The sequence below is a fragment of the Trichechus manatus genome, unplaced genomic scaffold, assembly GCF_000243295.1.
Source record: "Trichechus manatus latirostris isolate Lorelei unplaced genomic scaffold, TriManLat1.0 scaffold00007, whole genome shotgun sequence".
Classification (NCBI taxonomy): domain Eukaryota; kingdom Metazoa; phylum Chordata; class Mammalia; order Sirenia; family Trichechidae; genus Trichechus; species Trichechus manatus.
Window position 1 is genome coordinate 19899416 of NW_004443943.1, and position 25285 is coordinate 19924700.

Sequence of the window (25285 nt, forward strand, 5' to 3'; positions counted from 1 at the left end):
ATTAGGGGTAGAGTCACCACTAGTTTATATTGTGCCTTTGTGCAAATTAGAGTGTCCCACTAAAAGAAAAAAGCCATACCGAATTGTACCCCTTTATATGAATTAGAAGAGGTGACCGTTCTTCCATCTGGTTTTAACTCCCACCAGGGCACATGGCTTGGCAAGTGAAATGTGAATTGAGTTTCAGCTCTCACTCTCTCCCGTCCTCTCCCCAAGTGGGCACTCGTGTGTAGTAAGCAGTCTGACAACTATATGTGGCAGTTCTACTTAAGGTCATACAGAATAAATCCAGATCTTTGTCTATAAACCAGTTATATGAAAATTGCTTTTATATCCCTCTGAATCTTCTTAAGGCCAGATATCGACAATTCCTTTTAATTCTCTTGTGATGTGATTTTAGCACTACTTAGAATTCATATTGCTCTTTGAACAAACTGGTTTGACTACCTTCTGTTTAATGTATGATACCCAAAGTTGAATACAGAAACACCCAGGTGTGGGGGAACCAGTATAATATGTAGTTGCACTATCAAATACATTGCTCCATAGCCTATACTTTACTAATAAAGCCCAATTACCTTTTTCAGTGGCCAGAGTACACTCTTGAATTATTGAAACTACAGTGTTCTGAAGGCTCTGTATCTTTCCTTTTTCGTGATTGCTAAGCTCTGTTTTTCTTATCCTATACTTGTATGACTGATTTTTGTTTTAGGATTTTAAAATTATCCCCATTAAATTTTATTTTAAGATTTGTGCCATAACTCTAGCCTATTTGATATATTTTTATATCAAAATTTGATATGTGTATTTGTAATTATACTTTCTACACATTTAACAAGGTCATTAGCAAAATGTTGAACAAAACCTGATATCAATATCCTGAGATCCAGTATCTCGGTGATTCTCAAAACACAGTTCCCAGATCAGCAACAGTATCACCTGGGAACTTGTTAGAAATGCAGATCTTGGGCTCTACCTGCCAAATCAGGAATTCTAGGTGTGGGACCCTGCAATCTGTGTTTGAATAGACTGTTCAGGGGATTCTGATGCATGGTAAAGTTTGAGAACCACCACATTACATGAACTTCCCCATCATATTGACTTAAATCCATTACTCCAGCTCCTCACTTATCGACATGGTTAGGTTCCAAAGACCAGGTTGTTACGCAAACATTAACGTTATGCGAAAATGAAGGATGACCACATCAGACCACAAAATTGAGGATGTCTATATTATTACATAACCGCCAAATTACATCATTACATAACTGCTAAACCATTGAGAATCATGGCCCAGCCAAGATGACAGATAACCTTAACCATCACAGCCGGCATTTACTCTCGCCTCGCACCTTGGTGTTCACTACTGCCAGACGTACGTCATTAATGTACAAAACAGTGGGATAGACTTTTTACTATTGTCACAAATGCAAAATGTCACATAACAAGATAGTCAATAAGTGAGGAGTAGATGTATTCAGAGTCCTATGGGTAGGGTTTTTTAATTACTAATCCCCTAGTTGAATCTAATTCATATTTAGATGTTTTGCTTAAAGTTATAAAAAGCCTTGTCAGTTGCCTTGCTGGCATATAGAGATAATAATGAGCCTTTTGAATTTTCCTCATCTACCAGTCTATTTACTTTTTCAAAGAAGAAAATAATACAACTCTGATTGACTGGTTCTTAATAAATCCATATTGGCTCATAGTAATCACTTTCTCTTCAAGAGGCTCAGAAACCATTACTTAATAGCCTATGACTATTGGGATTAACAAGACTAGTAGTCTGGAGTGTGCTAGCAAAAGATCCAGAGTCCAAGGAAGTCAGGTTGCAGGAATCAGGAACTCATACTGAAAACCCTGAAACCATCAAAGATCCAGGCAACTCAGGAAAGGAGCTTAAGTCAAAGATTTTAAGCAATAGGAGGTGAGTTTGAGTAACAAGCATGGAATATGAGCATCAAGAATGGCCTTTATTCAGAGTCAGAATTTTTCTTTTATTTGGCTTGATCAGGAAGCAAAATGTTTTTTTCCATCCTCATTACTTTATAAAAACATTATACAACTCGAACAAATTGAAAAAAAGCAGCAAAAGAAGCCCACAGTCACCAGACAAAAGGAAATAACAAAGATTAGTGAGGAAATAAATGAAATAGAAAACAGAAAAGCAATAGAAAGAATTGACAAGACTAGAAGTTGGTTCTTTGAGAGGATCAATAAAATAGACAAACCATTGGCCAAATTGACAAAGGAGAAGAAAAAGAAGATGCAAATAACCAAAATAACAAATGAGATAGGCAATATTACAACAGAACCAACAGAGATAAAAAGAATCATAACAGAATACTATGAAAGACTGTACTCCAACAAATTTGAAAACCTAGGAGGAATGGCCAAATTTCTAGAAACACACTATCTACCTAAACTAACAAACTAAAGTGGAAAATTTAAACACTCATAACAAAAGAAGAAATAGAAGAGATGATAAAAAAAAAAAACTCCCAACAACAACAAAAAGGCCCTGGCCCAGACAACTTCACTGGAGAATTCTAGCAAACATTCAGAGAAGAGTTGACACCAATCCTACTGAGACTATTCCAGAATATGGAAAAGGAAGGAATACTCCTGAATTCTTTCTATGAAGCCAGCATTACCCTGATACCAAAGCCAGGCAAAGACACAACTAAAAAAGAAAGTTATAGACTGATATCCTTCATGAATATAGATGTAAAAATTCTTAACAAAATCTTAGCCAACAGAATTCAACAGCATATCAAAAAAATAATACACCATGTCCAAATGGGATTCATACCAGGTATGCAAAGATGGTTTAACATTAGAAAATCAATCAATGTAATCCACCACATAAATAAAACGAAGGAAAAGAATAACATGATCATCATAATCAATGCAGAAAAAGGCATTTGATAAAGTCCAGCACCCATTCCTGGTAAAAACTCTCAGCAAATAGGAATAGAAGTGAAATTCCTAAACATAATTGAGGAAGGGCTGTTAAAAAAAAAATCCGTTGCCGTCAAGTATTCCAACTCATAGCGGCACTACAGGACAGAATAGAACTGCCCCATAGGGTTTCCAAGGAGTGGCTGGGGGATTTGAACTGCCAATCTTTTGGTTAGCAGCCAAGCTCTTAACCAGTGTGCCACTAGGGCTCCTAGTTAAGGGAATATATGCAGAACTAACAGCCAACATTATTCTCAATGGAGAGAGACTGAAAACATTCCCCTTGAGAATGGGAACTAGACAAAGATGCGCTTTATCACCACGTTTATTCAGTATTGTACTGGAAGCCCTAGATAGAACAATAGGGCAAGATAGGGAAATAAAAGAAATCCACATTGATAAGGAAGAAGTAAAGTTATCCATATTTGCAGATGACATGATCCTATACATCCAGAGACGCTATAAAAAAGCTACTGGAACTAATAGAAGGATTTAGCAAAGTGGCGGGGTAGAAGATTAACATACAAAAATCAGCAGGATTCCTCTGCACTAACCAAGAGAACTCCAAAAAGGAAATCAGGAAAACAATACTATTTACAATAGCCCCCTAAAAGAGTAAATACTTGAGAATAAACCTAACTAGGGACACAAAAGACTTACACAAAGAAAACTACAAAGCACTACTAAAAGAGATGTGCATAAATGGAAAAACATACCATGCTCATGGGTAGGAAGACTTAACATTGTGAAAATGACAATATAGCCCAAAGCGATCTACAATATAATGCAGTCCTGATCCAAATTCCATTAACATTCTTAAAGAGATGGAAAACCTAATCACCAACTTTATATGGAAAGGAAAGAGGTCCCAGATAAGTAAAGCGTTACTAAAGAAAAATAACAGAGTAGGAGGCCTCACACTCTCTGGTCTGAGAACCTGCTATATGGCCACAGTAGTCAAAACAACCTGGTACTAGTACAACAATGCCCAATTTATGGCATAAATAGACAATCAAATGTAACTAAAAAAGCACAAACAACAGAAGGTAAACTAGACAATCGGGACTTCCTGAAAATCAAATACTTATGCTCATCAAAAGACTTTTCCAAAAGAGTAAAAAGAGAACGCATAGACTGGGAAAAAATATTGGCTATGCCATATCTGACAAGGGTGTAATCTCTAAAATTTATAGAAAACTCCAACAACTCAACAACAAAAAGATAAACAACCTATTTAAAAAATGGGCAAAAGACATGAACAGGCACTTCACCAAAGAAGACATCCAGGCAGCCAACAAATACATGAAGAGATACAATCATTAGCTATTAGGAGATGCAAATCAAAACTGCAATGAGATACCATCTCACACTGGTAATAATAGCACTGATCCAAAAAACACAGAACAACAAATGCTGGAGAGGCTGTGGGGAGATTGGGACTCTCATGCACTGTTGGTGGGAATGTAAAATGGTACAACCACTATGGAAAACGATATGGTACTTCCTCAAAAAAACATTATACATATTTCCCTAGGCCTCAGAATGTCAATTTGCAGATAGAGACAAATAGCACATCTAGCTGAAGTAGGGGAGATGGAAAGTTGGAAATAATTCAGTTCCTGACAAATTCTTACATGCCTCATTCAGCTTTTAGTTTTTGTTTTTCTGATGATGAAGAACTAGCACTGATCCATCTACGTGATCACTTGTTTTTCCTAACAGTGTGGTGATGCCCTTTTCTCTGGCATTCTTTGTGAGCAGTAACACACATAATAAACTAGCATGAGCTAAAATTTTAGTCTGTAATTATGAAACACAATTTTTCTCTATGTAAAGTCAGCTGATTTATAGGAAGATTCATTTAAATATTTAATGAGAATCTATTACATGTTATACACTGGAAAATCAAAGATGAATCGGACTTCAGAGATCTCATAGTCTGTTTGCATGGGGAGGAAACAGATATTAAATAGCTACAATAGAACATAATAAATTCTTTACAGAAATATATATTACACGAAGAGAAGGAGCAATTAATTTTACATATCATGGGGTTGAGAAGATTGCCTTCACAGTAGAAGTGAAATTTGACTGAATCTTAAAGGATGAATAAGATTTCATGAGGTAGAAAAGCAGGGAATGGCATTCTGAGGAGAGGGAGTTGCATAAGCAAAAGCATTGTGATGAGAGATTGCTTAGGGAATCTTCAAACAGTTTTGTATTATTTCAGCATAATGATGAGAGTATTAAAAGATATGGCTGAGAAAAATTAGACTCCAGAATGCTTAAACTTTATTTTTTAAGCAGTGGAGATCCTGAAGGGTTTTAATTAAGACTGTAACATGATGAAATCTATGTCATAGGAAGTTAGCTCTTGTGTCATGTGGAAATTGAACTGGAATGAGGGAGTGACTGAAAACAGGAAGACCTACTAGAAGACAATTGAACTTTTTCATGTGAAGATAGAAAAAAAGCTTGACGTTGGGCAGTAAGAATGAAGAGAAGAGGATGGATTCCGGACATTTTGGAGTGGGGAATACGTAAAATTAGTGAATGAGTAAAGGTACAATTTGATAGTGTTGAATGATTAGAATCAGAGACTCACACAGTGGCAGAGACTTGGAGAATGCATCCTGTGGTTAACATCAAGAAGATAAATAGTCTTGAGTTAAAGTACAGCAGTATCAGAGAGAAGGAGGGGGGAAGAGGAAGGAAAGAGACAAAAGAGAAGGGATTTAACCATCCAGGAGAGAGAGTTCAATTAAATTCAACGGAGAAGATTTGAAAATGCCGTTCACCTGCAGAGTGCTGCAGAGTGCATAGTAAAATATCTACAAATGTCTCTTTGTTGAATAAACGAACAAATTAACAAAGCAAGAAGTCTCCATAATATTCTACATTAATCTCTTCTAGAGTTCTCCTACCATTTCTGCCAAAAGTTCTTATGGCCAACTGATACTGCTGTACTTTAACTCAAGACTGTTTAACTTCCTGGTATCAACATTACCGATCATTATTGCCTTTATAAAAATCCTTCACATATTTGATGATCGAGTTTAAATTACTCTTTAACTTTATCTGTTCTGAGCTGAACAGCCATGGTTTCTTTAATGTTTCCTTGTGGGGTATTTTTACTCCCTTTTTTGTCATTTTTCTTTGGATCTTTTTTAACCCATACTAGGTCAAACTTGATAAGATGTCTTAATTTCAGCAATGTAGAATCATATGGATTTATATAGAACATTTCTTAAGTGCTTTCAAATCAGTTGTAAGGTGATCTGAGCACATTTCAGAAGGTTGAGACCTTGGTTGCAGTCCTGGTTCTGCCTCTAGCTTGGGCAAGGGACCTTGGACAAATAATTGAAACATCAAGAGGCCTCAGTTTTTCCTGTAAAATAGGGGACTTGGAATTGATAATTTCCAAGACACTTCTGAGTTCTAAGATTCAAAGGCAGTAAAATGTTAGGGCAATGAAGAGTGTGAGGCTTTGGAATCATACATTAATTAATTCATTCATACCTACTTTGTGCTTGGCATTCAAGTGATACAATGATGAACAAAACAGAAAAGGTCCTTAGCCTCTTGGGGTTTAAGCCCAGTGGGGAGCCAGTCATTAAACAAATAACTTCCCAAATAAATATAATTATAAATATTTAAATTATATAAGATAAAAATATGTCATACTGTGAGAAAGTATGAGAAACAGACCTAATTTAGATTAAAAAATTGTATAGAGTGAAAATAGGGTCTATGTATGAAGCAGATACTTTTGATTAACTTGACCATAACCAGAATGCTAGTATAGCTGTGTGGTTGGAGAAAGTCAAGAATACATCCAGGAATGCACACTTTGGGACTGCAAGTGTAGCCCCTCTGAAAGCTGTCTTGAACCTTTAATTCTATTGTAGATTTTGTATAAGTTCAAGAGAAATTGCTTCTTAGTTGAAGGAGCATTGATCAAGGTTCACATGACGCTGATGTTCTAAATGTATGTATGTATTTTGTTTTACACTTATTATTGTTCTGTATTGGGCCTCAATATAGGTGCTTTACAAGGGTGAGCGCATAGAAGAAAAGATACAACGTCCTCTAAAATTCCTACAAGGGTGTCTCAGAAATGCTACATATCACTAACAAAACACAGAATATTTCCAGGACATTAGGTCAGAAAGACCCTATTCCATATTTGAAGTACCCATAATAGGCCTAGAATGTACTTTTTCATACATTCTACACAAATACACACACACACACACACACACACACACACACACACACACACACACACACAAAGGTCAAATCAAGACTTTAACATGTTAAATCAGTAGGATCCTTATAGGCATCAGAAAAGCTGCCCACTGAGAGTACTGGCACCTATTTCAGTGGTGACCTTGGTCTTCCTTCCTTTTGGATATGGCTCTCCCCACCTCACAAAAGAAAGAAAAAGATGAACCCTTAACAGGTTTTTTGTTTTTTTGTTTGTTTGTCTTTATGGCTATGACCTCAGGGTCTCTAATTCTAGCCTGAAAAAAGACCTGTACTGCAAAATAAAAAGGTTAAGGGAAGATCATGTGGATGGTATGAGAAGAATGTTTTAATGTCTTTTAAAAAAATAAACTGGATGCTGTTATACTGATTGGAGATCTGAATTTGTTCATGTTTTTAATGACACCTGAGCTGTCAGATTCAGGGTACTTTGCCAGTGTTTAATCCCAAGAAAGGGAGAGGACTAATACAACTTGACATAAAAGTGGGAGATGAGTGTAGAGGGCAGCTGATCGTGGAGGCTTGCATCCCACTCCTGCCCGCCACATGTAACAACATAGGTCTAAGAATGAACAATTCTAAATCTAAGACCCCTAACTCCCAGGCATAAAGTTCTTCTTGCCGTCACCAGAATAACCACCAGATGGTGCTCTTAGTCATTCCTTCTAATGACTGGTTCACACAGAATACTTTACGTAGCCAAAATTTGAGTTCCAGCTAGCTACTTCAGATCTAGCAAGGAATGGAATTATAGGAAATCTCTTCAATATGCAAACTGTTGGTATTCATGTTCAGTAATTTATTTAGTTACAAAATTATTTTATACAAACCTGCCTTGTCATCCACAGAGCCCTAGTGGCTCAGTGGTTAAAGAGCTCAACTGCTCACCAAAAGTTTGGCAGTTCAAATCCACCATCCGCTCCTTGGAAACCCTATGGGGCAGATCTACTCTGTCCTATGGGCTCGCTGAGTCAGAATTGACTTGATGGCAACAGGTTTGAGATTTTACAAGCAATGTTTGAGATTTTACCTAACCTCCTCACTCTTCCACTTAAGCTTTGGTCAAGCTTTGGTCAGTTTGCTCTGACTCTATGGACATACTTTCTTCCCCTTTCCTCACCCCCTGATAATTCTACCTACTCTGTTTAGCTGTTGCTCAGATTATTCACATTCTCTTCCTTACAGTAGAGATCACTGTCTGCCTAGGACAGCATTACTTAAGGACTTATTCCCTCTGTATTTGATTTCAGGGCAGGTTTTATATTTTCATGCCAGGATAAGTACTTACTACTTCTTAGTAATTTTCCTTTCCCAATTACCAAACTCTGTACATCTGTGTATGGATCCCGAGGGCGGAAAGGGCCTGTTTTCCCACTTAAAAAAAAAAAAGTTTTATATATACACAAATAACTCATGTTTTTGCCTATAGATAGTCTTTATTTATTCTCTTAAAACTTCATAGATTGCCAGTTTGGAAGACAAATTTTTGTTAGTATAATCACAGCTTACACAGCTTTTTTTTTTTTTTTTTTTTTCAGTTTCATCTAAATTAATTCAGACTCATCTTCTTGCCAGTTAGGCTGTGTGTTAGGTATCTAGTGCTGCTATGACAGAAATACCACAAGTGAATGGCTTTAACAAAGAAAATTTTATTCTCTCACAGTCTAGGAGGCTAGAAGTCCAAATTCAGGGTGCCAGCTCCAGGAGAAGGCTTTCTCTCTCCGTCAGCTCTAGGGGAAAGCCCTTGTCATCAACCTTACCCTGTTGAGCTTCTCAGCGCAGGGATCCCAGGTCCAAAGGATGCGATCTGCCACCAGTGCTGCTTTCTTGGTGGTGTGAGGTCTCCTTGTCTCTCTGCTCGCTTCTCTCTTTTGTATCTAAAAAGAGATTGGTTTAAATTGTAAATTAAGCTTGTAGATTGAGTCTACCTAATTTCCGCTAATCCCATCTCATTAACATCATAGAGACGGGATTTACAACACACAGGAAAATCACATCAGATGACAAAATGGTAGACAATCACAGAATACTGGGACTTGTGACCTAGGCAAGTTGACAGATATTTTTTGGGGATGCAGTTCAATCCATGACAGGCTGATATAGCAAAGTTATACTATATTATTATAATAGACATTCCCAATAAGATCAGACCATCTTTCTAATCTTTCTTTCAGAGTATTTTTAAAACTTGGAATCATTTATTATTATTAAGTTCAATACTCCAGCAGAAAGTAAGAGGAAATTAATATATCATGAAGTTATTTTGTTTTTATAAAGGAAACGATCAAATTGGAAGCATTAAGAGAGAAAACAAAGATTTAGAATACCTTGCTTTAAAAAAAACTTTAGAAAGCCTGGAACCTATTTTAAAATATCTTATTAGAATGGTTAAGAGTTCAGCTGCTAACCAGAAAGTCGGCAATTCATATCCACCAGCCATTCCTTGGAAACCCTGTGGGGAAGTTCTACCCTGTCCTATAGGGTTGCTATGAGTCGGAATCAACTTGACGGCAATGGATTTGGTTTGAAGTTTTTGGTATTAGAAGACCAGGATCTGTGTGTCTGTGTGTGTTTGTGTGTTTTAATACCCTTAATCGCATGGCTAAATAACAAGCACAAAGATACAATAATAAGGAAGTAGGCGTTATTTTAAAAAATAAAAAGGTACCTAAGGGAGGAGAACTTCAAAATATAACAAATTATATACAAATGAGAATCTGGACAAGCCAAGAAGGAATTTGAAGAAGATACTTCAAGGGATTCTAAAAATTAGCCCCCAATTCTTTAAAAACGTCAAAGATTACAATGTACCTCAAGAATTATTGGGACCATTGTTGTTGTTAGTTGCTGTTGAGTTGGCCCCCAACACAGGGTGACCCCATGCACAACAGAATGAAACACTGCCAAGTCCTGCATCGTCCCCATGATTGGTTGCAGATCAGACCATTGTGGTCTGTAGAGTTTTCATTGGCTGATTTTCAAAAGTAGTTTGCCAGGCCTTTCTTCCTAGTTCATCTTAGACTAGAAGTTCCACTGAAACCTGTTCAGCATCATAGAATCTCACAAGCCTTCAGTAACAGATGGGTGGTGGCTACACCTGAGGTTCATTGATCAGAAACTGAACCCAGGTCTCCTGCATGGAAGATGAGAATTCTGCCTCTGAACCACCATGCCCGCATTAGGACCAGTAGACAATATTAATAGAAATGAATTGTTTACTATTTATTCATTCATTTAACACATGTTTATTGACTATTTGCTGTATGCTATGCATGGGGTATGTAAAGGCAAAATAAGTTATCTCTACTTTGTAAGAGCTTGTTGTTTAGTGAAGAGCTCACAGTTTTTGTTAAAGAAGACATTAAGATATAGTCTTACTCACCCCCAATTCCTTTGAAATAAATACACTAAGTAGTTGTAAATGCTCAGAATTTTCTGGGTTTGCACTCTCCAGTAGCCACAAGTGGCTATTAAGTTTAAATTAATTAAAAATAAATAAAACTAAAAATTCATGTCCTTGATTTACTGGCCACATTTCAAGTACTCAGTAGCTGTACATGGCTACTGGTTACTCTATTGGACAGCACAGATATGAAACATTTATTTCCATTATTGCAGAAAGTTCTATGGGACAGTGCCATTCTAGAGCTAATCAAGAGATGGTAACATCACCTTATTTATTTGTCTGTTTAGGTTTCATTCATTCATTTCAGAAAGTCACTGAATACTCACTATGTATCAAGCATTGTGCTAAGTGACAGGGATGTAGAAATGAAAGCAGTGTTCCTACCCTCAGGGAGTTCATGGTCTGGTGGGAACCTAGCTAGGCAAATAATTATAAGACAGCGAAGTGAGTGCTATAGTTAGGATATGCACAGGAAGTGCAATGAGAGTACAGAGGAGGGACCTAACCCAGCCTGGAGGAATAATGGAAGTCTTCCTACAGAAGATAATAATGGAAGTCTTCCTACAGAAGATAATGATCGAATTGAAGGATAAGTCAGAGTTACCCAGATGGAAAAGAAGAAGGATGCTCTGGGCAGAAGGATCAAAGGCACTGTGGAAAGAGACTATGGTATACGCAGGGAAATGCATGTAGTTTGGTATTGCAGCGCGAAGGATCACTTTTGTGTGGCTTTTCTAGCCAAGGTCTTGTAACTCCCATCCAAGTGATTGGGCGGGACTGTGAGATAGGGTAATTGTAGCCCACCATGGGGATTGGTCAGGCTTGAAATGACCCACAGCAGAGGCAGGAGAGATAAGATTCCACCACCATCAAGGAAGGATAGCCAGGAGCCAGCATGTTCTTTGACCCAGGATCCCTGCATTGAGAAGCTCCTGGAACCAGGAGACAGAGAGAGAGCTGTAACACTGAAGGCAGTGAGAAGTGGCAGCAGAGACCCAGCAGCAGGAGACCATAATTAGAAGGCATCAGTTCTTCTTTGGTTTTCCTTATTCATTGTCCAGCATTATAGGCAGTCTTTATTTATGTGTGTATGTGTATATAAGGGAGCCCTCGTGGCTTAGTAGTAGAGCTCTGGTGGCGCACTGGTGAAGGGCTATGGCTGCTAACCAAAAGGTGGGCAGTTCGAATCCACCAGCCACTCCTTGGAAACGCTGTGAGGGTAGTTCTACTCTGTCTTATAGGATCGCTATGAGTCTGAATTGACTTGACAGCAGTGGGTTTGGTTTTTTTGTTTTGGTTTTGGTGGCTCAGTGGTTAAGCACTCAGCTGCTAACCACAAGGTCAGCAGTTCGAACCCACCAGCCACTCTGAGGGAGAAAGATGAGGCAGTCTACTTCTGTAAAGATTACAACCTTTGAAACCCTGTGGTGTAGTTCTATTCTGTCCTACAAGGTCACTATGAATCAGAATTGACTCAATGGCAGTGGGTTTTTGGTATGGATGTGTTTATATACATGGTAGTGGTAGAAGTTGAACTAACATTTACAACTTGCTTGGGGACCACTAGGGATTCCTGGTAAGTTGTTACTTGGAGACATTAGCCTGAAACTGGCCCAAAAAGCCAATAAAATGCTGAATGGTCTTCAGAAAATTATTTTTTAAATTAGAAAGCACCTTTACTTTTAACAGACTATTACAATTTTGCTTACCATGTTCAATTAAGATCTGATAGTACTAGATAAACAAAACTCAGTTATTTGGTAGAGGGTGTAGAGGTGCCACTGTGTGAGGATTATATGAAAAGACAGTGACGTGGGTAAGTTATACTAAATAATAAAAAATGTAGATAGATTTGCCCAGTAGATCTTAGTTTTCCAGAAATAGGGGCCTGAGAGGTGTGTAAGTTTAGTTACATATTTAGTACCTACCAGAGAACCAGGAGGTAAGGGGGGGGAAAGGTGCACTTTGAGTAACCAAAAGGTTACTCATACTCAAAAGGTACATATATTCAAAGGTGTATATAAAACCCATGTACCTTACTTGAGAGAGGCCCTTGCTCAGGCTCTATTTGCTCTTATTTTAGACAAAATTCTGATAATTGATTAGCTGGATATCTAGCTGAAGAAGATTAAAGATAATATATTAATTAAGAGCAATGAGTGAGAAAGCAGGTAGTAAGAATTTGTTAAAACTGTGAAAGAGAAGGCAGAACAATTATAAAAGCTAGACACAAGACTCAACACAGCATTTTGAGCTACTTAATGTAACAGAAGAATTGTTGCCTTTGAGTTATGGTGTTGGCAAAGAATATTGATATGCATGGACTGCTAGAAGAACGAACAAGTCTATCTTGGAAGAAGTACAGCCAGTATACTCCTTAGAAGCGAGGATGGCGAGACTTCGTCTCACTTACTTTGGACATGTTATCAGGAGGGACCAGTCTCTGGAGAGGGACATCATAGTTGGTAAAATAGAGGGTCAATGAAAAAGAGGAGGACCCTCATCTAGATGGATTGACACAGTGGCTGCAACAGTGGGCTCAAACATAGCAATGATTGTGAGGATGGCGCAGAAATGGGCAATCTTTCGTTCTCTTGTACATGGGGTCACTGTGAGTCTGAAGTGACTCGATGGCACCTAACAACAACAGTGTAACAGAAAACAGCTCTTAATATCATAGCAGCTCCTGGAAATTTTACTGTATTGTATAGAATAAAAACGTTCTTAATGGTGACCCAGAGAGTTAGATTTAAATAATTAGTATACTCTTTAAAAATAAAAAACAAGGGAAGTGTATGATAGGTTTTAGAATTCTGTCAAAAAATGCTTAAGATTGCCACTGTGGAAAATAGTTTGGCAGTTCCTCAAAAAGTTACGTGTAGAATTATCATATGACACCACAGTTCCACTCTTAGGGATACACACCCAAAAGAATTGAAAACAGAACTCAAACAAGTACACTCATATTTACAACAGCACTATTCACAATAATCAAAGGTGAAAATAGCCCAAATGTCCATCAGTAGGGGATGAATGGATAAACAAGTTGTGGTGTATACATAGAAAGGAATATCATTCAGCCATAAAAAGGAATGAAGTACTGATACATACTACAATGTGGATGATGTGTGGATGAACCTCGAAAACATAAAGCTAAGTGAAAGAATCCAGACACAAGAGGTTACATACTGTATGATTCCATTTACATGAAATAATCCAGAATTAGATAAATCCCTAGAGACAAATACAGATTGGTGGTTACCAGGAGCTGGGGGGAGGGAGGAACTGCTTAAGGGGTAAGGGATTTTACTTTGGAATGATGGGAATGTTTTGGAACTAGATAGAAGCTTGTTTGCACAACATTGTAGAGGTACTAAATGCCATTGAATTGTACACTTTAAAATAGTTAATTTTATGTGAATTTCACCTCAATTTTTTTAATGTTTAGGTTTAAAAGAAATTTTTTTGACGCTTATGTGAAAATTACCATTATCTTAAAAGCAACAGCAATAGCAAAAACTTATTTAGAACTCCTCATTCTGCAAAGATGCCAGATGAATTAAGCTATGCTAGGCTTTTAGATATTTCTTGTTTTTAATTGTTGATTACGAGCCTTTCTAAAGTATATTTCCCACAGAATACACTAAAGAATTATTTTTGTTACCCAAGAACTGTATAGGCTGAAAATTTAAATGGCTTCTAAAATATTGGTTCAGATAAATTCACAAATGGACAATTTGTAATGTTCTCTGAGAAAAGTAGGATATCAGTGAGGAGGGAGAATAATTGCAGGTTTTCTTATTCTTACCAGAGATGCTTGCATGTAAAATGATACGGTCTTTTTTATGAGCTAGAAGTCTTTTGTCTTCAAAATAACTAATACTGGAATTGTCTTCAACTTACTAAGCAAGCTATGTTATAAGTATTAAAATTTTTAAAGCACAAAAAAAAATTGTTGAAAAAAATCTTTCAAAAGGAAAAAAAAATCTTAAGATATTTTTTTAGTTGTTAAGGAAGAGCCAGGATTCCTTTTAAAAAAAAAAAATTAAAAGGCATGAACAGACATTCCTGCATCATCGTAATTTTGCTACCTTAGAACATTGAACATTTTACCTATTGTCTGCATGTAAAGCTGAGTTCTTCCCTTGGTGTCTGACTTTTATTGCTCTTAGCTAGAAGTGGGATTTTTATAGAGCATAGCCTGTAACAAAGCAGATGCTTAGAAATATGTTGACAGCCATGGAATTGCTATAGTTTCAAAATGCTTTTATAATTTTTCACCTGAGGCTAAAAGGAGTCAGAAAACTTTCCTTGACTGAAGTATATTACTACTCTTGAACTTTATGTAGGAATACCCTTCTAAATTTATTGTAATTAAGGATTACAGTGATTAAATGGCAGATTAGAAGTTTAAAATTATTAGAATATTTGTGGTAATGGGTGTAGAGGGCATTCTCAGTAGTGGAAATTGATGATTATAAACAGTCCTCATTTGAAATGGTTAAGTGTAAATATTATAATACATTTGTAGTGAGTGGAAATTAATTTAGTGGTTAAATCCTTGTATATTTTGCAACTTGTTTTTTTTTTTTGCTCTTTTCTTTTTTAAAATAGTGTTTGCCAGCTCTGAGCCTGTGCCAGGATTCCAGGGCGATACCCTGCAGCTAGCATTCATCGACCTCAGACAAGTAAGATATAATAATGTACTTTTCATTTATTGCCTTTTACCTCTTACCTTTTTTTTTTTTTTCTTTTAAAGCTGCAGGAATGCTTGTTTCCCTTGAAACAACCTCTATTTTAAAAAAATGTTTCCTTGATAGCTATGTATGTGGCGCTTTTCTCCAAACTTATATCTTGTCATCGTCTCAACTTCGTAGCTCATTCTCATCAGTGACTATTTAATTTGGTCATTACTGCTAAGCATGTAACTAAATAATAACTTGGTACTATGGTGTAATGACAACTGAAGTTTATATTATTTCTTAATGATTTCTGGCCATATATGAAAATTGATGGTATTAACATTAATGTCAGAACCCAAGTTATATGTAAATTATTACAACCTAGAAAGGAGCCCCATGTTTAAAATTTCATCAATGATAAAGAATGCTATTTTTTAAAATTTTCTATGTGCCACCAGATAAAAAGATAAAACTAGTTTTAAAAAGGTAATTACACATTTACATAATCCTTTTCTGGTCACATAACTGTAAGTCTAGAAGAAATGTGATGATTTTGTACCTCTTCTATTCATTTTACTACTTCTTTGATAGCTCTACTTTATTATCATTTTCTTCCTTTTACCCTTTTTCTGTCTATTCTCATATTTTTTTCTTCTTACTCCTTTCTTTGTTTTCCCCTTCCCCCTTTTTCTTTCTTAATCCTAGGATTAAGGGGCTTAATAAACCCAGGAAAGCACCCTGGTGTGGAGGAGGGGAGGATTTGAGTTAAAGGGCTCAGGAGTCCTAGAACTGACTACAGGAATAACTGCTGCCCTTGGCAAGAAGAACCACGTGGAGATAGAATTAAATTAAAGCCACTGTGTATTAATAAATCTGTTAATGGTGCTGTCCCCTTTGGCGGATAGAGATGACTGGAGATGAGGCTCCACCATTGGTATGAGCAAGCTCTAACACAGTGATGTGGGGAGCAGGACCAGTTGGAGTAGTTAAAGATCTCTGATTTCAGTAAATGCTTGAGAATAGAGCTGTTTTTGCTCTAATTCCAAACCAGTATTCAGTAAGTGTTTATTGACTACTATGTATTCATTATTTGGAGAAGAGAAATGTGGTTGAAACCAACACAAAAGTAATATGAGATAATTTATTTCATCCTTATGGAGCTTAAAAATTCTTTAGAGAAGCAAACACGCACAAACTGATTGGGAAGCCTTATAAGACAGTGAATCATGAAAATAAATGGTATGTCTTCAAGTTAGGTTTAGAAGGAGACTGGAAAAGCCATTCCTGTCTCTCAATTATGTTTGTAAAGCACTGAATATATGAAATGTATTCATAATTGTTTCTGTTTGCAATCAATCCTCAGATATTATGTCAAACACAGAACACTGTTTTGGATAATCTAGATTTATAGATAATTAGCCTTGCAGCACTGGGGAACCAAAAAACCAGTTGCCATTGAGTTGATTCCAACTCGTGGAGACTCCACCATATGTGTCAGAGTAGAACTGTGCCTCATAGGCACAGTAGATTTTCGATGGCAGATTTTTCTGAAGTAGATCATCAGGCCTTTCTTCTAAGGCACCTTTAGGTGGATTTGAAGAATTATGAAATTTATTGTAAAAGATATGTAGAGTTGCTAAAACAAAATATTTATTTAGAAATAACTACGTAAATGTAAAACACTTTTAAAATATGATAGTAAATATGCAGTGGAAGTGACAAGTGGAAAGAAAATTTTGATGAGCCAGCTTTTTACATGTTAATTTTTAGAAGGGCTTAAAAGCATTTCCCCTGATGATTAACGTTAAAATTTAATCATATTCTATTCTTGTATTTTTGTATTCTAAAATGAGAAGGTACAACTAATTGTTATCTTCACCTACTTGACCACTGTGACATAACTTGAATTGTATTATTTCAGAGACGTAGATTTAATAAATTGATAAGAATAGTTATTTTTAACCTATTTTTGTTTTTTAAATTAATTTATGAACAGTTAACTGGTGAAATGCCAAGAATGGGAATTGACCAAAGAATGAAATTAGTCTTGAAAACTAAGGAGTCTCATATGAAGTGATACAAGTTTTCTGTATCAGATGTCAGTGATTGTTTAAATAAGGATGCCTTAAAGTTTCCATAGTGTTTTTATGTTCCTGACTTTATAAAGCTATTTCATAATATATTCTTTTAACACTTTTATATGAAGAAATATATCATAAAATCTAAAGGGGATGATAACACCTTTATTTACATTTCAGTTGGATTTCTGCACTTTTCCTTCTTTCTTTCTAGTCTGTGATCCATTTCTGTCTTAATAGGGTGGCTGACAGTTCTTTTCAAGTATACTTAGAAAGGCAAAAGAGCTCTTTTCATAGTAGTTATAAGGGGTCATGCTTCTGTTTTTTAGTTTGAATTTGATACTGCTTCATGAATTGCTGGGTATGAAAGATTAGGAAGTAGGTCCAGTGGTCAAATTTTACCTGCCCACCCGGACTTTGCCCTGAGGTCAAACTCCCGATATTTGCTGTTCTGAGTAGAGGAGTTGATGACAAGTATGAGCTGATACAAGAGGAAAGTTAGAACCATATCAAAGCTGAAGGCAAGAGAATTGGGACTCAATGTGAGACTGTAGCTAAAAGATGGATCATCAGGATTGCCCTCTTCTAAAGAAAAGGAAATAGCTGACCTGTGAGTGAAAAGACTTTATCATCCTGCCAATCACATGCTTGCTAATGGAAGCCAGTTATCTCAACAACATCTTAAGGCCTACTGCCGCAATAGACAAGGTGGAAGATTAGCAAGTACTGGTACTTCATTATGTGAATATGTTGCCTCAATCAATTTTAAATGTACTGTGTGAGCTTGATTTGTATGTGTGCATTTCCATCCCCATTTCTAAAATTAACTCACTAAAGGATGAAGACTTTGATATACCTATGTGTGTCTGTTTTCTTTTACAAAACCCATCTCTCTTGTGAAGCAATCTTTCAAGTGGATTTCGGATGAATGTGAAAATTTTTTGACAATGTATGAAAACCTTAAAATTTTAAGAATTTTTAATAAAATTCTGTGTGTAATATGTAGTATTCAGTGATAATTGTTTCTAACTCATTCTTAATACATAGAAATATTTCATTAAATATCACTGGAAAATGAGGTATCCTATATAACTGAATTTTCCAGGTAACTAAAGATTGTTTTTGAATCAACAAAACTTTTCTAAAGTAGCCGTTTTGATGAAATTTAAAAAAATTTCTCTCACCTTCATAGCTTCTTATTGAGCATAGTTCTCGAAGTAGATTGAGCATCTGTAGCTGAGTCCTATTTAGCTGATTCTATTTTACTTTGTGATAAGTTACTTAGACTGGTAAGATATAAATGTCACATTTGCCAATATCTTTTTTTTTTTAATTAGTTTTTTTTTTTTATTGTACTTCAGGTGAAGGCTTACAGAACAAATAGTTTCTCATGAAACAGAAGTACACATGTTGTTCTATAACACTGGTTAACAACCCCACAACATATCAACCCTCTAACTTCTCAACCTCTTTTTTTTTTTTTTGGTGAAAATACACATAGCCAAAGATACACCATTTCAAAAATTTCTACATGCACAGTTCAGTGACATTGACTATGCTCTTTGAATTGTGCTGTTATTCTCACTTAAGATGAAGGCTTACAGAACAAAATAGTTTCTCATTTAACAGTTACTACCATTGTTGCCCTATGACAATGGTTAACAATCTCACAACACATCAACAATATCCTTACTCAACCTTGGGTTCCCTATCACCAGCTTCCTCGTCCCCTTATGCTTTCTGGCCCTTGTCACTGGACTCCTGTACCTCGTTAGTCTCATTTGGTTTTATGGGGCTGTCCACTCCCAGGCTGAACAGTGAACCTCGGAGGTAACTTCATCACTGAGCTAAAAGGGTGTCTGGGGGCCGTACTCTCAGGGTTTCTCCAGTCTCCTTTAGTCCAGTAAATCTGGTCTTTTTTTTGTGAGTTAGAATTATGCTCTACATCCTTCTCCAGCTCTGTCCAGAACCCTCTGTTGTGATCCCGGTCAGAGCAGTCAGTGATGGTAGCCGGGCACCATCTAGCTGCACTGGACTCAGTCCGGTGGAGGCCTTGGTAGCTGTGGACAATTAGTCCTTCAGACTGATCTTTTCCTTGTATCCTGTTCTCTTCATTCTCCCTTGCTCCCGAAGGGATGAGACCAGTGGAGTATCTTAGATGGCCGCTCACAGGCTTTTAAGACCCCAGACGCTACTCACCAAGGTAGAATGTAGAGCATTGTTTTTATAAGCTGTGTCATGCCAGTTGAGCTAGATGTTCCCCGAGAACATTTGCCAATATCTTGACAGTCTTTTAAACACAATGGAGCAGTTTAAGCAGGTTGGATGATGATACAGTTAGGTATGTTTGTGTAGCTAATAAAACAATCTCTTGTCCAAAGAATGTTGGCTAATGTATCTTATCACCCTAGAGTAGTGTTTCTCAAAGTGTCCTTCCAGGAACACTGATTTCTCAAAATAATCTCAAAAAAGATTACCAAGGTCAGATAAGTTTGGGAAATACTTTATACACTAATCCCTTCTTAGAGACTCACCATGTGCATTAGGATTTAAAGACTGGGAAGTTCTGCAGTAACCTAGTATTTCCCAAACTCATGACAGACTGTCTCCCTCATTCATTTTGGGATGTGTTACGTGGGACATACTTTGAGATATGCTTCCCTAACCCTTAAGGAAGACTTTGAGAGTATCTTCTATATATCTGTTTGTGACAATTTGGAATCAACATTTTTTTAAAAAAAAAAAGAATGACTTGGATAAAAGCATAGAAGAAATATGAATTATATGTATAGATTACAGGAAGCTGGAAGAGTCATCTAAGATGACAGAAGACAGAATCAAAGTATTCTCAGTAGGCTCAAGTGATGAGCCAAAGCCAACAAGGTTAAATTTAGCAAGGAAAATAATAAGTGTCGTATTTAAGTATTTAAAATTAAATTTTAAAATATACAGAAATCTGACCTATAATGTGAAAAAGATCTGGTAGTTTTAGTTGATCTCTATATGAGCCAACAGTGTACTAGGAATTCTTCAAATGAATTAATAAAAGTGTGATATTTGGGTCAGACCACTGCTTTGGGGCTGTTAAGACTGTGCCTATAGTATTTCATGATTGTATAGACACTTACAAATTGGAGAACACATAAGAGAGAATTACAAGACTGTTGAGGGATCAGATACCTCGTCATACGAGGAGCCTTTGAAGAAATTGGGAATATTTAGTGTAAAGGCCTAGGGGTATCTTTTGTTGAGGAAAATCAAATATGAGGTTCTTATTAGTCTAGATATGAGTCAAGTTTACCATTTTCTTCTTCCTATTACAATCATATGCCATAAAAATGATCTTATAATTTTCCTTTCCCCATCTAGGATTAAGTCCTATTTTGAAGTCATTGACCATGAACAAACTAGGGAAAAGAGAAGTGATCATTTCTCTGAACCAAATATAAAGAATTTGAGAGAGAATTTTAATTGTGCAAAATATATTTAGATCTCATAGTACTTTTTGAATAAATGTTTTATTGAAGTGTATCATATGTTCAGGCAAACTATCTCTGTAACACCTAGATCAAGATAGAGAATGTCACCAATACCTCAAAAGAAGCCCTTGCGCCATGCCTCTTTCCTTTATTCACTTCCCCCTTAAAGGCTAACCTTTTAACTTCTAACACCATGGGTAAGTTTTACCTGATTTTGAACTTTATGTAGATGAAATCATTCAGTATAACTTTTCAGTTCTGCCTTCTTTTGCTAAATATAATATTTGTGAAATTTATCCAGTTGTAGTTCATTCATTCCCATTACTGTGTAGTCTGCTGTTGTACAAATATACCAAAATTTATTTATACATTCTACTATTGATTGACATGTGAATTGATTCCAGTTTTTCCTATTATAAATAGTACTAACATGAACATTCTTATTGTACATCTTCTGGTGAACACATGCACACACTTTTGTTGAAATATTTAGTTAGGAGTGGTGGTATTTACCTAGGAGTCAGAGAATATGTATATGATCATTTTTAATAAATACTGTAAAGCAGTTGTACTAGTTTACACTTCAGCCAGCAATGTAGAAGAGTTCTAGTTGCTCCATATTCTGGCTGTTACTTGATATGGTTGGTCTGCCTTTTCTATTTTAACCATTTCAGTGGGTGTGTAATGGTTTTACATTGTAGTTTTAATTTGCATTTCCTTGAGCTCCTTTTCATATGTTCATTGGCCATTTGAGTATTTTTCTTTTGTGATTTACCTGTTTAGGTTTTTGCCAGTTTTCTTCTGTTGGGTTGTCTCCTTCTTATTGACTTGTAGAATTTCTTTTTATTCAGGATATGAGTACTTTGTCAGATACATGTATTGCAAATATTTTCTCCTGCTCTGTGGCTTGTTTGTTTACTCTCAGTGGTGTCTTTTGATGAACAGAAGCTGTTAATTTTAATGAAGTCCAATTTATCATTTCCCCTTTGTTTTTCGTGCTTTTAATGTCCTGTTTAAGAAATCTTTGCCTACCTTTCTCCCTACCATGTACCCCCAGGATCATAAAGATGTTTTCCTGTTTTTCTTCTAAGAAGTTTTATTGTTTTAGCTTACATTTAGGTTTACAGTCCATCTGGAACTGATTTTTGTGTATGGTGTAGGGTGTAAGGTTCAAGATTCATTTTGTTCCATATGGTTATCCAGTTGAAAAGACCTGAATCTCATAGCATTTTAAAGTAAAATACAAGCCTGTGAGGCATAAATGATATGTGCTTCTAATGTACAAGTGAAGTGGTTTCTGTTGTCTCCCAGTTAACTGTATGCCCATATTTCATGGTTCATGCCATTCCTCATTAGCAAATTAGTTGATTGTAGAGTTTTTGGTTTGTTTTTTTTTAAATACTTTTACACCAGCCTAACTATACTCTCAACACATCAAAGGGTGTTATAAAATATAAAGCAATTCTAAAGTAAGTATTTATAGCAAAATAAAGGCAATATAAAAGGGAAAAAAAGCTAAATACAGGCCCATGAAAATAAGAATTATGCCTTTTTTGTTCACTGCTGTATATCTGTTGCCTAGCATGTTGAATAAGTGAATGTAAATCTTTTAGTTATACTCAAAAGCATTCTTTGCTGTACAGCACCAGCTTATTAGGAATTGAGATATTCCACATAAGTTAATGTTCCACATAAATATTTTTAAAAGCACCAACTTTTTTCTATTAAATTATTTTTGATGAGTGTGTTTCTAAAATTACACATTTCACTGCCTTCTCAAATAAAAGTGTAACAAATATAAACACTTCTTGATGTATCTTGGTCATCATTAGGGATACTAATATAGTAATATGATACAGGTTACTTCTAAGATATGTTGTCATTTCTCTAGAACCAACTGCTTATTCTCTTATGGATAAAGAAATATTTTCGACAGGGGAATCATAAGAATTTAGACAAAGGCAGTATATACTTTAATTAAGTGATCAGCAATGACTGCGTATAAAGCAGAACTTAAATAAAGCAGCATTTCCTAAACTACTGTTGCTTGGAACAGTGAGTCATGAAGAAAGTAAACCATGGTCAGATTATTTGGGAAATCCTGCATACGTTCCCTTTCCTGTAAATTTACAATTTCATTAGCACATTAAAGGTTTTGAGAAGTCCTAAAGTAAAGGTGTAACTCATTTTTCCCCCAAAACCTATTTGAACATTGAATACTTCTCACAGATGAAAATCTCTTACAATGGTGTACGCGATTTGGGAAGACTAACTTACCTGGACCTCTATTGCATTACATTAATCTATAGGTTCCTAGAACTATCTGGTTAAAACAAAAGGCTATGATTGCAAATAGATAAGCTTTTCAGTAGATAAATGAAATTTAAATATTAAAATGCAAATAATACAAAAATGATGAAAAATAGTAGTAATTTTGTAAGAAAAAATTGAACATCCTTTATTTTTAAACATTCAGATGACTTTATGAAGGATGATAATTACTGGAAGATTAATGCTGTGTAGGTGTAGTACACTTCAGTCATACAGAATAACTTGTTTTTAAGAAGCATGAAAGGGTAATACAGGATTGCTTGTGAAGAATGAAGAGATTTAAGTGGGAAATTAAAATACCAGCTCATGTGCAGTTCAAATCCTAACAGTTGTCAGATTCCTTAGTGAATCATCAAGACGCTTGTTATAGAGCCACAGTATGCATACTTGGAGAGAAATAAAGAATATGTTCATTACTTTTTTTTTTTTCTTACTAATGCACTGCATATATTACAAATAAGATGGGAAAATTTTGGAGGATAGATGTTTTGATGAAATGATCAAGGTAAATTCTATAGTTTTCTCTTCGGTGTATAGAATGCCTCATATCAAAAAGGAAGTACAGTGTAAATGACTTTTTTCAAGATAATTGCACCTTTCCTTAAGGCAGACAATTTAATATTTACCAAAATAAGAGCCTAAACACAAAACCAAAACTTTCAAAAAGAATATAGTGAGTATTACTATTTAGTGGTACTAAACATGTGATTTAAAGAAAAAAATTACTAGGTCCTTTAGAATGTATAGAAGTTTTTTGCCGCGATGGTTTAATTTACACATTAACTTAGCTGTAAGTACCTACAGATACAAAAAAAGAAGGAGTGGGGGAACAAAATCTACTTTGTTCAGCTGGTCTCTTTTACCTGACGTCAAGCCCTTCTTGCCAGGCAAGGGAGTTTTATACCTAAATACGTTTTTTACTGCTATCACTTCTTTGATCTGACACAGTGTTTTAACATTTTTAAAAGTCCATTTTGTGACCCTGCACAATGATCTGTTTATTAATGACACTCTGCCTCATGAAGTTAGTTCATGGACCATCCTGAATGTTAGGTTCTAATCCTTTTTAAGTTTGGGGTTTTTTTTTTCCCCAACTTTGTCAGCTCGTACAACTTGACTTGTTCTTATCCATATCCTGATTCAATATGACTTCATTTAGTTGGAACAAGAGTATAGTCTATGCCATTTTTTTAAAAGGATAATCCATAAAATCATTCTTCACTTCACAGACCTAATTTCTGACTATGTATGCCACCAAAACATATGCTGTTTCTTTCATAATAAATTACAAGTCTGGGCTTCTCAGTACAATATTCTGCAACTGTTAGCCTTGGCTGTTGTTCACTCTTCTAGTCTACCATTTTGTAGAGAAGTGTTAGGAATAATTTGCAGCTTCTTATTGATTTTTTTTCCCCTCAGCCTTCGATTCCATGGAAGGAATTGGTTATAAGATAGATTGCATAGCACACAGGTCCTTACATGCCTTTAGATCAGGGATTCTATCTTGGGGACCATGAGTTGATTTTAGGATAATCATGCAAAATTTTATTTGAATGTGTATTTTTGTGAGGTAAGGGTTCAGTGTTTTCAACAGATTTTCAAAGGCTGCATATATGACTAAAAATGGTTAACTAATCACCACTGCTCTAGGAAAACTGAGAGCTGTTCAGATTAATGCAGATCAATGGAGAGCTGTCCCATTTTCAGATATTCATTCACTCAACAAACATTTGAGCACCTGCTCTGGGCACTGCTTTAAGTGCTGAGAATAGTGATGAACAAGATAGGCCAAATGCCTACTCTCACTGATCTTATTTTGTTGGAGGGAGAGCAGCAATAAACAGTGATCATTTTAAATAGCTTTAGATGATATGAGATGTATAAAACAGGTTAGTATGATATAGTGATTGGGGGTGAGGTGTGGGCTGCTTCAGACTGAGTTATCAGGGAAAACCTCTTTAAGGAGGTGACATTTGAGCAGATATCTGAGTGAAAAGGAGCCAGCCATTGGGAATTCCAGGGAGATAGTATTCCTGGCAGAGGGAAGAACAAGTGCAAAGCCCTAAGGTGGTGTTAAGGAAG

The 25285-nt window shown here is 36.0% G+C and overlaps 1 protein-coding gene across 4 annotated transcripts in view; it reads left to right on the forward strand.

Moving 5' to 3' along the window:
* The window catches only part of EXOC6 (exocyst complex component 6), a 214921-nt gene that overhangs the window by 161492 nt on the left and 28144 nt on the right, over positions 1–25285 (forward strand). For all 4 annotated transcript variants that reach the window (XM_004369936.2, XM_012557833.2, XM_023740056.1 and 1 more), the window contains exon 20: positions 15248–15321. In XM_004369936.2, coding sequence (XP_004369993.1) covers positions 15248–15321 — 74 coding nt within the window. The remainder of the gene's footprint in view (positions 1–15247; positions 15322–25285) is intronic.